This window comes from Microtus pennsylvanicus, chromosome 12, assembly GCF_037038515.1.
Source record: "Microtus pennsylvanicus isolate mMicPen1 chromosome 12, mMicPen1.hap1, whole genome shotgun sequence".
Taxonomy (NCBI): domain Eukaryota; kingdom Metazoa; phylum Chordata; class Mammalia; order Rodentia; family Cricetidae; genus Microtus; species Microtus pennsylvanicus.
The window spans coordinates 1,308,373-1,322,939 of NC_134590.1; the positions used below are offsets into that span (position 1 = coordinate 1,308,373).

The 14,567-nt window shown below is 52.2% G+C and overlaps 1 protein-coding gene across 3 annotated transcripts; it reads left to right on the forward strand.

The window, feature by feature from the left end:
- Positions 1 to 3,277: 3,277 nt before the first annotated feature.
- On the forward strand, positions 3,278 to 12,902 carry Gfi1 (growth factor independent 1 transcriptional repressor). 3 transcript variants are annotated; one of them, XM_075943375.1, is made up of 7 exons: positions 3,278 to 3,361; positions 5,565 to 5,734; positions 6,027 to 6,206; positions 7,579 to 8,066; positions 8,189 to 8,326; positions 9,129 to 9,294; positions 11,479 to 12,902. In XM_075943375.1, the coding sequence occupies exons 2-7, from the start codon at positions 5,620 to 5,622 to the stop codon at positions 11,655 to 11,657; spliced, it is 1,266 nt and encodes a 421-aa protein (XP_075799490.1). In that variant the 5' UTR covers positions 3,278 to 3,361; positions 5,565 to 5,619; the 3' UTR covers positions 11,658 to 12,902. The 3 variants fall into 3 exon arrangements, with proteins under 3 accessions (XP_075799490.1, XP_075799491.1, XP_075799489.1); XM_075943376.1 differs by lacking the exon at positions 3,278 to 3,361 and adding an exon at positions 5,346 to 5,418; XM_075943374.1 differs by lacking the exon at positions 3,278 to 3,361 and having other exon boundaries at positions 5,510 to 5,734.
- Positions 12,903 to 14,567: the final 1,665 nt, after the last annotated feature.

The following is a 14,567-nucleotide window of genomic DNA, read 5'->3' on the forward strand; positions in this document are numbered from 1 at the left end:
ACCTGTGAAGAGCGAACATCAAAGGACTTTTCCGCGCCCTATTCTACAGGGGAGGCTGATGCTCTGACTTCCTGGTGAGAAACAGCTGGCAAAGTTGAGCTAGCTTGCCCACAGTCTCAGGTTGGTTTGGCAGAATAAAGACCAATAATCTCATCTGCCTTCAAAAGGCCCCCCTAACATTTCTGAGCTACTTAAAGGAGGCAAACACCACCGGAATGCATGCTGGGAGTGCAAGCAGTGCCCTCTCCGGGGTTTCTGTCTCTACTCTTCCCAAGCCTTCCAGGAGAGCATTTTACCGGTAAAGCTACCATAAGAAACAAGCAGCAACGAGTAATATCTCATACTTTATGTCTTAAGCCTTTTGTTGTTTGAAAGTAAGTCTAAATTTTTAGGTGTGGCTCTCCTGCCTCGGCCTCCTGAGCACCGAGATGAGTCTGCATGCCAGATCCTTACTGTCCTTCTCAATAGATATGAATGGTCCTTCAGACAGACAGCTGACTGGCCAGATACCTGAGATGTTTGGAAGACAAAATCATTTGGCATTAAGCATCTACAGGCGTATTGTTAATATTACTTTTTTAAAATAAAAATCAGTAAATTGCTTGGAAAAAAAAGTAAATGTATTTTTTTCAAGTACCTCTGTCTTCATCAGATTTCCATTGTCAAAGGAAGATGAAGAGGAGGATTCCATCTCTCTCTCCCCCCCCCATGTGTGTGTGTGTGTGTGTGTGTGTGTGTGTGTGTGTGTTGCAAAGCTCGCAGCACGCTGGCTGATACTCTCTTTACCTTCAGTTCAGTATAAAATAAAAAGAACTGATTTGAAGTGCTAAGCCAGAGACAGGTCCTTGGACTGTTCTAGTCAGGTCTGGCTTCCTGCCACCCCCCTTCTCCTGTTAGCCTCTTGATCTCTCTGTGTCCCTTCTCCCTGCCTTCCTCTTATGCTCCCCAAGGATGGGTCTCAACACACACAACACATATACCTCAAGGAGTCCTTTCCTCATGCCTTAGCTGCTTTAATGTGGATCCACTCGGTGTAGACTAACCGTGTATGGCCCAGCCTGTAGAGATGCCATCTGCCTCTTACCTGCTCCAGAGGACCCCTGCCCCAGTTCCCAGTTTTATTTCCAAGTCAGAAATCCCAAGAGGCTGCTGACAGCAATATGAAACAGGATGATTCAGGCTGGCCTAAGGAAGGGCTCTATTGTTGTTGAGGTGCTAGCACACCTCCATGGGTCCTCCAGCAGTACTTAAACTGCTGACTAGTCAGAGAGCCTGGATGGGAAATTTTGACTTTGAGCTTGTGTCTATGAAAAAACAGTTTCATCATTATTTTTTTTGTAATTTGGTTAATAACAAATTCAATTTTGTCACATTTGTCATTTTCTTCTAAAATTTTGATTTTTTTTCCCTCGTCAAAAATAATACAAGATAACAAGGGAAGGATTTACTTGGGAACTACTCTGAGATATTTAGAAGAGGACAGGACAAAGCACACAATAAATAAATTATTAATAGGAAATGCCTGATTTCCTTTTCGCTAATTCCGTATGTGTGACCCTTCTAAGATTGCATGATCTATAAAGAAAGGGTGTGCTGAGCATCCTGTACCTGAGGGCAACTTAGCAGACAGGATGTGTGTCCTAGCAGGCAGCACTGGTCTATGCTGCAGGAGGTAGATAAGATGCTCAGTTTGTTAAAACACGCGAAGCAATGCTAACCAAATATTCCCCACATTTTACAGTGAAAAATAGCCGTTTTTCCTATGGAAAAGCCTTTTGTCCTTATAACGATTTTGGATTAATCTAAAAAATGATAGATACAGGTTTAGTTCATTGCCATGTGCTTAGCAAGTACAAATCCCAGGACTTCATTCTCAAATATCTAACAAGACAAACGCTTGAACATATTTTGGTTTCCCCCTCTCCCCGCCAAGCTCTGCGGGTCATCGCTGGCCCCCCAGTGTCTCATTGCAGAATTATAGTGCACGAAATAGCGCTCAAAACCCAGCCCAACTTACTTGGAAGAGCACAGTGCCGATAGCGGCTTCACCCCTACAAGGGAGGAGAGGGTGAAGGCACCTAGCGTGCACAGTGCACGCACTACCACACAGCATAATAATACAGTCTCAAGTGACTGCATTTTTCTTTTTTCTTACTTTTTCTTTTCTTTTCTTTTCTTTTCTTTTCTTTTCTTTTCTTGCATAAGAGTGAAGTTTGGGTATTTCCCCCCTGCTATTAAGTGCTAATTCCACACCTCCATTGAGGACGAGCCCACCCACGGTGGACATTATTCCCGAAGCCCTCACTTTGCAATTACTTTCGGGGTTGACCTTTCAGAACAGTGTCCCCCAGGCCCAGTACCTGGCCAGCAGCCCCAGGCGCCAAATCAGCCCCCCCTCCCAGGCCTGGGCCCCGCAGGGCGGGTTCAGGCGAGCCTCGGCCCCCGCGCCGCCTTTAATTTCGCAGCTCCGACCACCGGAAGCTAGCGCGAGGCCGGGGAGGGGAGGACGCGCCCACCGATGCCACCGGCGCCCGCGGGACGCGCCGCCAGTCCGGCCCTTCTTCGCCGGGTCGGCGCTCGCCCACCTCTTCCAAATTTAACCGTTACCTAAATCCGAAGGGAAATGAGCAAACCTCTGGGATTGGGTGTCAAGGTATTTTCAGCTTCGTTGGGCGTATTTATCCTCAAGTGTTTCCATAACAAGCTATTTCGGGGCCGCGGCGCAGGTTTCGCTCTGCGGACGCGGTGGTCACCAGCCGGGCTCCACGCCGGCGGCACCGGGGTCCGGTGATTCACGGCCGCGATCCGGGGGCGACGCTGCCTAAGCAGGCGACAGGGCTGGGGTGCCCACAGCCAGAGGGCCAGAGAGACCTCGTGCGAGCCGAGTGCCCCCTGCATCCGCCGCTCCCGTCAATCTGTGTCCTGAATCTGTGACTTCTCGCTGCGGAAGTCTCCATGAGCCAAGAATATTTCGATTTTCTTTCTAGTTATTTCTAGTGCTGGGTACTCAGACCTCCTGGGTCCTCCATAGATAGCCCCTGGTCCCACAGACAAACAAATTGGGGAGGGTTGCTGAGGGGGTGCCCATGAAGCTCGCCGCAAGAATGCCCCCCCCCCCCGTCGCCTCCTGACCCCTTGCGCAAAGGTGGCTCGTGGCCCATCTCCCCACTGGGGGATGGGGATTGGTCTGAGAGGGCTAGCGAGCGCCTCTAACGCTCAGGAAGTGAAGTTTGCGGTTTTGGGGGCTGAGCTCAGAAGGAGATTAAAAAAAAAAAAGTCAGAAAGACAGATCAGTCTCTCCCGAAAGCAAGATTCAGTTTGCACACTCTCAGAGCTCGGTGCCCGCGCCCTGACCCCGCAGGTAGGTTTGCTGAAACTGCTGTGCCTCCCGCCCAGGCGGGGGTGGACTGGTAGGAGGACACTGCCACTTAGGGGACGTCCCGAAGGCGCTGGCGGGTCCCCACCTGCTGCAGAGCTCCGGGGGCTGGGTTCTGAAGGCACCAAACCGGTGCAGCGAAAGATCTGGAGTAGGGGGCACAAGGTTTGGAGGTTAGCTAGGGAGTGGGATCCACGTGGGAAGGAACCATCTGGTGGGCATGTGGCGGCAGCTGGGCTCTGGAATACTGCTTCTGAGCGCCTTTACCTTCAGGTCCCTAATTCCCGGCCTCAGATGACCAGGGGAAGCCTGGCGGGCCGCAGTGCCAGGAGCGTGCCGCCCCGCCCCCTGGACGCCAGCTGCAGCACGAGGTTGCCTTCCCACGCGCCGGGCCTTGGGCCTTGCCATCCCCCCTACCCCTCCTACCCGGAACCAGCAAAGCCCTCCAGGGTGCTAGAGGGGCGTAGGTTTGTGGCTGGAGCGAGGACGTGTCTACCGTGTCCCGCGTGGTTGCTGACGCGCCGACCCACCGCGGAATCAGGCAGCCCTTCTGCTTCCCACGAGTCTTGTTCCTGGCCAACGCCGGCCTGAGCCTCACCAAGGCCCCCAAGACCCTTGCTCTGTTTTCCTTCCCGTCTTACTTGCTTTAAGAACTGTCTCTTGGCTGGAGCCTCTGGCCTTACAGTCAGTCAGGGGCTTTTAAGAGGCGGAGCCCGGGTCCTGGGAGCCGAATCTGACCAAGGAGTGTGACATGCTCGCCCCAGGCCTTCTGGAGCCTTGGTCTCCTGCAGAAATTTCCAGCACACTAGGGTTGGGGATCTGGAGCAGGGATCCCTAGTCTCCTTTTAAATGGGGACGTCAGGTGTGTTCTGTACTGTGCCCTGGGAGCGAAGCAGCTCCGGTTCCGCAGTCTAAACAGCCGAAGAGCAAGGACCAGAGGTGTTTGTCGGTCTAGGACTTCCCTGAGCCCTGGTCCCTGAGCCCGCTCAGCCGTTCCCGCCGGCTTCGGAACCGAACCCCATCGCCTTGGACCTCGGAGGCAGGCGCACATTCGTTTAACTTAGGCCTCCTCACGGTCGGGGTCTCCTCCACTTCCCCCGAACCGACCTGGAGCTGGGACGCAGTAGCAGCCCCGCCTCCCCGCCGGGTTCAGGTTTCGACCCGAGATTAGGTGAACTGATTGGGGGTTAATGAGAGCGACGCCAGCTCTCAGGCGTGCTGGCTCCAGAGACACCCCCCCCCCCCCCCCGGGCCTCCTGGCCACTGATCGCTCGCACGCGCTCCGGTTTCATCTGACTGGCTCCCTAAACCGTTGCTGCTCCACGGATTTGGGCGCCGCGTGTTTGGCAGTCTGTGCACACGCAGTTCAGCCTCAAGTTCCTTAGGACAAGATCATTGGTGAGCAGATCGAAAAATACTTCTTCCCGGGACATAGTTGCCGAGGCTAGGCCTGCCGGGTCTGGGCTATTTCACAGCGGTCACTCCCCTGGCCAGTGCCGGCACCACCTCTGGCTTCCAGGCTAACTTTTTCCAGAGGGCGTTTCTCCTGGGGCAAGGGTTGGTCCTTTGCCACCTCCCCCACCCCTCACTTTCCTGTCCCTCTGGCTTCCTGCCGCTCTCTGCTCCAGCCTCAGCTGCACACAATCCCTGGGCAAACCAGTCCTTCAGTCCTGCCTAGTATGCCCCTCTTTCGCTTCTGTTTGTCGCGGGACTCTTGGAGGTCTCCATCCATGCCCCTTCCGGGTCCCAACCACAGATGCACCCTGACCACCTAAACTAATCTAATCCAACGCGGCCCATTCGCTCTCCTCAGTCCTCAGTCCAGAAGGGACCAGGCGGGCATTGCAGGATTGATTTGGGATAACGGGCCAGTTGCGGACTGGAGAGTGATGGGAGAGCTTTGCTAGGGAAGGGGAGGGGCTAGGGCGTGGGCAGGGCCGAGGAAAGGGACCTGAGCCAGATCTCGGGGACAGGTTTTACCACTGAGCCGTGGCAGTGGCAGCGGAGGCCCGGACTCGCGCCACCTGTCCGAGTGCCACCTGGTGAGCGCGGCGCCTGGGGGCCAAGCCCCTCCTCCCGCGGACCTCCCTCTCTCCTCCCTGGCCCGTACTCTCCCTTGGCCTGGGTGCGGTCTACAGCCGCCATCGGTGCTGACCCGCATTTCCACCCGGTTCTTGCCTCCTCTCAGAACTTGGAGTAACCTCAGGTTGAGGATCCAAACATTCATCCAGAGGCTGGCCATCATGCCGCGCTCCTTCCTGGTCAAGAGCAAGAAGGCGCACAGCTACCACCAACCGCGTTCCCCGGGGCCAGACTACTCCCTCCGTCTGGAGACTGTGCCCGCGCCGGGCAGAGCAGGTGCGAGGCGCGCAGGGACCGGGCGGGGCAGGGACGCCGATCTGCTCCAAGCCACCTTGTTTCCTAGAACCAGGGGAGACTACCCCAACGCCCCTCGGGTGCTTTGTTTGTTTGTTTCCTAGTGCTCCGGTTCTGCCGAGCTTGCCAGAGATGCCCCTACCGGCCAGTAGTAGACCCTTGAATCTGGGAGGGCTTCCGGCCGGGTCTGAGTGGAGAGATGAGGACGCAGGCGACACAGTGGAACGACTCCAGCCAGGCTTAGGTTGACTTCCCTTCTGACTCCTCTCCATAGACCCTGTGGATGCAGGCGAGGCGAAGACGGCTCCCCAAGACCGTTTGTCTCCCGACTCTCAGCTGACCGAGGCTCATGACAAAGCCTCCACGACCCCCGACAGCTGCGAAAGCAGCGTTTGTGACCCGAGCTCTGAGTTCGAGGACTTCTGGAGGTCCCCTTCTCCCTCGGTGTCTCCAGGTAAGGACCCGTTTTCGAGGTCTTATGGCAGAGATCCGGGGACCCCGCAGTACAGAGGGAAGCCAAGAGCCTGTTTAGGGAGCAGGTTCCTACCGGGACGGGGTCCAGAGGGAGGCATCAAGCCCCATCGTACTGGACACCTTGTCCTAAGGGTCCTCCGTCTCATTCCAAGGGGGTTAGCTCCAGGCTGCCTCTTTATTCGTTGCCTGGAACTGGCAGGTGCGACAAATGAGCCGGTCCTCTCACCTGGCTGACATTTCATTTTCTGACCAAAATTTGTTGTTTAGAAATTGTCAGAACCTAGAATTCAGGACGCAGACATGAATACCACAAACAAGAGACCTGGCAGTCTGCGCCGGACAGACCCGGATGACACACTGGAGAGCGAGGTTGCCGAGGAAAATCTCAGCTCCTTGACTCTGTCTTTGAAAGTTTCATTTCCCCCCTCTGCTAGGAAAACCCAGTCTCAGGGGCCAGCATGCAGGGGTTCATTTCCAGGGAGCAACTGAGCTTCCTGCAAACTACTTGACTAGGGTTGAGCGGGAGTATCTTGGGTCCTGGCAAAAGTAAGGAAGGAGCAGATCAATACAAATCCTGCCAATGGTCGGTTATTTCCAGGTCATAGTACTGGTTTTAAAAGATAGCTCATCTACTCCTGCAAGCAAAGGGTTCTTCCTGGCTGTGTGTGTGACTCCCGCAACCTCTCACGGAGCAAGCCCTCCCCCCCATGGAGGGTGCGGTACATTCACTCAATATCCATCCAGTATCCAGTTTCAGCAAAATTGACGTGTGTGGGGGAAGGGGAGTTCTCCCGAAGGTGGTGGCTAATTCTTAACTGTAAAAATAATTTTTATCAGAAATGTATCAGGTATAGGCGTACTTTGATTGAGTCCTTGCCTGCTGCCCCTTGCTGAACACATTAAACAACTTCACAACTTTGAGAGATCTTAAGACCATTTCAGTCTGTTCAGTCTGGTATTTCTAGATAGCCTCGATCCAAAGTTTGTTTGACCCTTCTTCATAATTTATCGCAAAAGGAAAAGAATTAAGTGGAGAATTTGAAGGGAGTAGGAGAGGTCAGGATCTTGTAGCAGGACCCTAGGCCAAAGCTCTAGGCGTCTTTCCCAACAGGACTGGCAGGTGTTGGGGGTCCAGCCAGAGAACCAACCAATCGAATTTTCCGATCTCCTCATTCTATGCCATTTTAAGCCTCATTTTGCTGCCCTGCCTTAGGCCCGGGAAGTCCCGCGGGCCTGCCTGAGTTTTCCCCAGGGTGTCCTGGATTCTGAGCGTTCTAACCAGCTAGGAACCTTGATCACTGCTCCGCCCAGCAGCCTCGAACCTGACCCGACGGCCTTCTGTGCCTCCACAGCCTCTGAGAAGTCGCTATGCCGGTCTCTGGACGAAGTTCAACCCTACACCCTGCCTTTCAAGCCCTACGCTTGGAGCGGCCTCGCGGGGTCCGACCTGCGGCACCTGGTGCAGAGCTACCGGCAGTGCACCGCCCTGGAGCGCAGCGCCGGCCTGAGCCTCTTCTGCGAGCGCGGCGGGGAGCCGGGCCACTCGGCCCCGTTGTACGGCCCTGAGCCGGCTGCGGGCGGAGCCGGTGCGGGGCCACCCGGGACCTGCGGTGCTGCGGGCGGAGCCACCGGCGGCTCTGGCCTGGGGCTCTACGGAGACTTCGGGCCTGCGGCGGCAGGGCTCTACGAACGGCCGAATGCAGCAGCGGGCCGGCTGTACCAAGATCGCGGCCACGAGATCCACGCAGACAAGAGCGTGGGCGTCAAGGTGGAGTCAGAACTGCTGTGCACCCGCCTGCTGCTGGGCGGTGGCTCCTACAAATGCATCAAATGCAGCAAGGTGAGGTTCCCGCGCACCTGGCCTTCTCAGCCCTGCGCCTGCGCCCCCAGCCTGTGACCCTCCAGCGTCCACACCCCGAGACCCCCCTCAGCGGCCTTCTCCCTGGCCCCACTTGCCCCCAGGTGTTCTCCACACCGCACGGGCTGGAGGTGCACGTGCGCCGGTCCCACAGCGGCACGAGACCATTCGCGTGCGAGATGTGCGGCAAGACCTTCGGGCATGCGGTGAGCCTGGAGCAGCACAAGGCCGTGCACTCGCAGGTAAGCTGGGCTCTGGAGGCCGGAAGCTGCCCTGGGGTCCTTTCAGTCGCTTGTAGCACCAGCCACTTTCCCATTGCCTCTGGGCTCCTTCTGGTGCCCTTTCTGCTTGCTCTGATTTAGGTGTGTAGAGAGAAGCGTGGGTGATAGAGGGCCGGGTTTGCAGCAATCTTAGAGTGTGGTCCTGCCCCACTGTCAGCTTCCAGCGGTGCAGTTCTGTTGGACAGCAGGAAGGTTTGCTGCTGCCGACTTTTCTTTACTGTCTGTGTTCCCTTCATCCTTCCTGACTGGCACGGAAGGGTCTCAGCTCAGCTCCAGCATCCAGTGTACGCGCTGCGCTCGTTTATAAGTAATTGTTGCCTAAGTCCAAGGCTTCAGACACCTGAGACTCATGCAGCACACCAGGTCCTTGATGGACGTACGGTGATTAAAGAGAGGGAGATAAGCGAAATATTACACAAGTGGCCAGGACAACAGCTCATCTCCTTGAAAACCCACAGTGACTAGGGTGGGGGGTCATCTCGAGGAGGGTGAAGAAATCTGCCAATGGGTGTCAAAAATGCAGGGTGGAGCTATGCTTTTGCCCTGGGGTGTGGAGGGTTGTGGCTGAAAAGTGTTTTGGCAGAAGACATGTTAATAAGGAGGTGTTGAAGGATGGGTGGGGATTGAAACTAACGGAGGAAGGGAGAAGAGGACTCTGGCTCAGAGGAGGAAGGGAAGAGAGGATTCTGTCCCTGGCGTTGAGGGCGGCACCCCAGGGAGGAGCGATGCATTTCCCCTTCTCCCTTTCCTGTCCCCTCTGCAGGAACGAAGCTTTGACTGTAAGATCTGCGGCAAGAGCTTCAAGAGGTCGTCCACGCTGTCCACACACCTGCTCATTCACTCGGACACCCGGCCCTACCCCTGTCAGTACTGTGGCAAGAGATTCCACCAGAAGTCCGACATGAAGAAACACACCTTCATCCACACAGGTGACTGGAAGGGGCTGGGCTTGTAGGAGGCGCTTGGGAGCCAACACAACTCCCTTCTGATATTCTGGCTCCAGTGTGGTACAGGAGTTCTCCCCCAGAGGGACCTTGTCATTGGGTCTGAAGGAGTATCTTCCCCTGCGTTAACATCAGAACCCTCCTAGGTTTTACTACAACCATCAGAATTCATGTGTAGCTCCTACACTTAGTTTTTATAAGAATTTGTTTTGTTTGAGTAGAAAAAGGAAGGCAAATGCTACCAAGCGTTCTGCTAAGCCTGTGTTCCCATCTCCATTCTAGAGATGAGGAAATGGAGGCACAGAAGGATCGGGTAACTTATCCAGGGTCACACAGGGCTCAGCTTCAGGTGTGCTGGTCTGAGGTCTCACATGTATATGGTCTCGACCTGTTTGTTATATTAAACTTTCAGTTGTGGGAGCTGGTCAGTGTTGGAAACTTCTCTTATTTGTTCTTCTTTTCAAAGCATTAACAATTTTGTTTTCTAACCATGACTATTCCTAACTTCTTACAATGCTTTAAAAATACCCAAGTTTTTCAGATTGCCCCTTGCCTTTTGTTTTCCTGCTGCTCCATATAGTAAAGTGGGGTTCTTTTACTGTCCAGACATCGAGCGATCTATCAGAGTCAGTTTGAGTAAATCCCAGGGCTCTGGCTTCCAGCCTGGGACTCCTTCCTCAACACTTCAGCCACAGATGAGTGGGCTTAGTGTAGAAGCTTGTGAGCTAAGTGATTCTCTGCCCCTAAGAACCTTTCCTGTGACAGCCAACATGACGGTTACATGAGACCAAAATCTCTGACCTTACCGGAGCACATGAACATCACTTTAAATCAGATCACAGCTGGGTGTGGTGGCACACAGGAGGCGGATCCCTGGGCATGGAGACTAGCTTTGGCTACAGAGTGGATTGTAGGCCAGCTAGAGCTGTATAGTAATAGCCTGTATTTATAAAAAATCAGTAACTACGTAAAAAAAATCACAGTGCCTTCCAGGAGCCCACAATCCATGTTTTAAAATTTGTGAACAGTGTAGACATTTGTATCAGAAAACTCAGAGAAAAAAAATCCCTTTGGTCATGCACCTTTGTCCCAAAATTTTCCTTTATAGGTTATTCAAGACACTTATCAAAATGCAACTAGAATCTTGACTGAATGACACATTCAAGCCTTTATTAAACATTTATATTATGTCTACAATTCATTCCTCAGATATGTTTGACTCTGAGGGATAGGGCAAGTTTCGCTGGGTGAGTCCTTGTCAGGAAATCTTAAGTATGAAGAGAGAGAAAAGAACACACAGGAGGTTCCTTAAGAACAAGCAGACAGACAGACACTTTTTTGTTTTCTTGTTTGCTTGTTTTATTTCCCCAAGGCCAATTCTCAACCATAGAGTCATGAGGGGACTCTTTGGGAATATGTTTGTTTACCCCGATTTTAACCAGTTCACAAGACAGGGAGAGACAAAAGCTGTTGGTTTTCTTCCTTTTACCTGTTTTTAAAACTTTCCCCTTCCGTGCGTGTCTGTTATCTGCTGAAATCTGTAGTGAAGAGTTGTTGGCATATTAAGAATCCTGTGATTTAAAACCTCAAAGAGAGGAAGAAAGAAAGTAAAGATAGAAAAGAACCTTAAGAAGTGATTTGTGGCCCTCGTGTGGATTTTAAAAAATTAAGACATTGGACAAACCCGTGTGCTTCAAGAGCGAGAAAAGAAGACAGCTTCACTGGCCACACAAAACAACACCCACTTGGAAACTCAGATTTGAAAACTTCCTCTGACGAAAGCAGTCACAGGGTCTGTAGGACGGCCCCTCCCACCTCCTGCCGAACATCTGCTGGGGGCCCTGTGCTTCTAAAAGTCAGGCAGGCGAGTCCTCCGGGGTGGATTCAGCTGGGGAGGGCACGTGGCCTTTGCTCAGTTTCCGTTTAGCAGGAAACCGTTTGAGACCTTTGGCTGGGAGCCTCCACTCAAAAAGTCTCCTTCCACCTGGTGCACCCGTGTTTTACTGGTACCAAGTTGCAGGTCATGAGTTGGTTCACGCTGCCGCCCATCACCCTCCAACGTCTTGAAGGTCTTAGCCAGCTGCTAGAAAGAGCGTGCGGGTAGCAACGGGTCCCTGCCAGTTTTATCATAGGCTCATACTTCCTGCCCTTGGTCTTCCATCCTTGCAGGTGAGAAGCCCCACAAATGCCAGGTGTGTGGCAAAGCGTTCAGTCAGAGCTCCAACCTCATCACGCACAGCAGAAAGCACACGGGTTTCAAGCCCTTCGGCTGCGACCTGTGTGGGAAGGGCTTCCAGAGGAAGGTGGATCTCAGGCGGCACCGGGAGACGCAGCATGGACTCAAATGAGCCCCGTGGCCGTCAGCGACAGCAGCTGCGAACACTACTGTAGAGGACTGCCTGCCTCCCAACCCTGCTCAGATCCTGCACCCCTGCGCAAAGCTCACTATAGCTTTCCCCCTTCACCTTCCTTCCCAAAGCTGCTGGAGACTGAACTCCGTTTGCAAAGGTCAGCCCAGAGTGGGAGACACAACCACAGCAGTTGTCTGAAGATGCGGATCCGATGAAATCTCGCACGTCCCAAGCTTTCGCTTTTCTGCTCTGTCTCACAGGCAGGAAAGAACTGGTAAACTTTGGGCACTGGCTGATGCGTTATTTAGAAAGGACAAGCATTACTCTTCTGAAGACACTGGTTTAGGGAAGGGGCTTCATTCCTTTGAAATCACCAGACGCAGCACCACCGTCAAGCTTGTCAGAAAGACGCAGGAAAAAAAAAGTGGACTTGGTGACGAGAGGGAGTCAGAGGTCCTCTGTGGTGTCATCTGAGGAGGTGGAACTGTGGGTCCGTTTCTGAGGACAAGATGTCCCTCATCTACTCAGCAAGTGTTTATTGACCGCAGATTATCAGAGTAGGGCACTGGAGAGTCAGAGATTGAAGTCAGCCGCCCCTGCCCCTCAAATGCTATCAGTTGAACCTCAGAGGAGCGAGAGCCTGTGTCCTCCTCCTCCAAGGGAGTTCTGAAAAGACCACACAAATATTCAGACTTCCCACTTGACACTTTTGGGGCTTCGCAAGTGTAAACAAAAAAACAACTGGAGGGTCAGTTAAAAATTCATGGGCAAATCCAGTTTTTATTGTTAAGTGGCTCCTTTTCCAGCCTGGGCTGGTAGATGTGGGGCAAAGGCATTGAACCTCGACTCCTGCCCCTTGTGTGCTATCTAGGAGAGAAGTAGTCTTTCTACTGTGAGGTTTTGTAAATGTTTCTAAATCTTCTTGAGTGCATTATGTATGTTAGATTATATTTATTAGAATGTTGTTTTAAATTAATAAAGTATTAAGAATATTAACAAATTGCCTTTCATTAGGTCAGAAATTCAGGGGAAGGCCACTGGTGTTTTGTTGTTGTTTTTTTTCTTGTGGGGGAAGCTGGAACTGGAGGGCCGCCAAGGAATAACAGAGTGGATATCAATTGCTCAAGTATCCATATTTTCCCTTTCTTTTATGCCTCAGAGATACTTATTCCTTTTAAAAAGAACATTTATTTTTATTATTTTTCGTTATGTGTCTGTGTGTCGTTGTTTGCACATGGATATGCACACATGAGCGTACCTACACACTAAGACTAGAGAGGGCATTGGATCTACTAGTACTGGAGTGATTGAGTAGCTGCCCGGCATGTGTGCTCAGAACCAAACTCAGTTCATCCAGAAAAGCAGAAAGCATTCAAACCTGCTGAGCTAGCTCTCCAGTCCCCAATCAATCAATCAATCAATCAATCAACTTTTCTGTTTTTGAAACAAGGTCTCATTATATCTATATAGTCAACTCAGAGATCTGTCTGCCCCGTAAGTGCTGGAATTAAAGGTGTGTGCCATGACACCTGGCTAATATGTTTTAAATAAAACCTTAGGAGGTGTGTGAAACTCAGCTCCAAGCCTTGTAGAGTCCTGGATGGTCCCACAGGGACCTCAGTTCTTCCCTCCGAGAATTTCACCTATAAAATAGGACTTAGGCTCCTAGGTGAAAAATCATAGGCCTTTGATTTAGAGATCTGAGTGTTTTAAAAATATTTTTTATTTGTATGTGTGTCTCTGCGTGTGTTATTCACGTATGTGCGTGAGTGTGCAGTGCCTGAGGTGGCCAGAAAAGGGTGTTGGAGATCTTGAGGTTGGTTATAGGCCGCTGTGAACTGTTTGACATGGGTGGTGCACCCAGCGCAGGTGCTCGGCAAGGCTCATCTCGTTTCTGAGCCGTCTTATTTGGGTCCATTGTAGGCTCTGTCACTGATGCCTCCTGTAACTTGGCAAATGTTTTCACTTCCTAGTTTTCTTGGAAACATAGCTGTGGTCCGACCCCCCAATCTAATTCTGACTACTCACATTCCGTAGAGACTGGAACGGAGAGGGAGAGGGGAGGAAAGGAGGGAGGGACGGAGAGAGATGGATTGGCGGACTGCTGTGTTGAAGGCAAATTATAAGCCTAAAATGTGTGAGGAAGGATGAAGTGGGGCCCTGTGTTTGCCTTAGGTCACTGTTGCTGTGACATGAAACACCATGAATAAGAGCAGCTTGTGGGGGGAGGGCTTATTTGTTTATTTGGCTTACATATCCCATATCCTCCACTGAGGGAAGCCAAGGCAGGAACTCAAACAGAGGCAGAAACTGATGCTGAGGTCTTGGAGGAGAGCTGCGTACTGGCCTGACCATCCTGGCTTGTTCAGTCTGCCTTCTTATAGAACCTAGGACCACAAGCCTAGGGCTGGGCATCTCCATTAATTGCCAATTAAGAAAATACATCACAGGCTTGCCTACAGCCCGATCTATGAAAGCATTTTCTCAGTTGAGGTTCCCTCCTCTGAGATAACTCCAACTGTGTCAAGTTGACATAAAGCTATCCAGCAAAGGGTTATTCTGTCTCTCTCCCATCAGTAGGTCCTTTAAAAGACTGGAAACAGAATAAGGTCCTGGCTTTTCCTACTTCCTGTGCTCTGGAATCTTCCAGTCAGAGCTGAGCTTCAGTCCACGTGGTCCAGGGGAACCACCAACACTGTCCATTTCCATTCAAGTCAATTTCCCACGCGCCATCTTAGTACCCAGCATGCATTGGGAGACACAGCAAAGAGGACAAGTTCCATGGAGCTTCATTCAGCAGTAGGTGATGGAGAGCCACCCGCCTCCTCCCGCAGTCAGAAATCATGCAAGACTTTCTAAGTGGGAGGGTCAGAGGTCTTGGCTGCTGCCCCCTTGGTCAGTCAGTTT

What these genes read in the sequence shown, in the direction of transcription:
- Gfi1 (XM_075943375.1), top strand. Translation starts at nt 5,620, where the DNA reads ATGCCGCGCTCCTTCCTGGTCAAGAGCAAGAAGGCGCACAGCTACCAC. An exon ending in AATGCATCAAATGCAGCAAG is followed by an intron (nt 8,067 to 8,188) that starts GTGAGGTTCCCG and finishes ACTTGCCCCCAG; the next exon opens with GTGTTCTCCACACCGCACGG. An exon ending in ACACACCTTCATCCACACAG is followed by an intron (nt 9,295 to 11,478) that starts GTGACTGGAAGG and finishes CCATCCTTGCAG; the next exon opens with GTGAGAAGCCCCACAAATGC.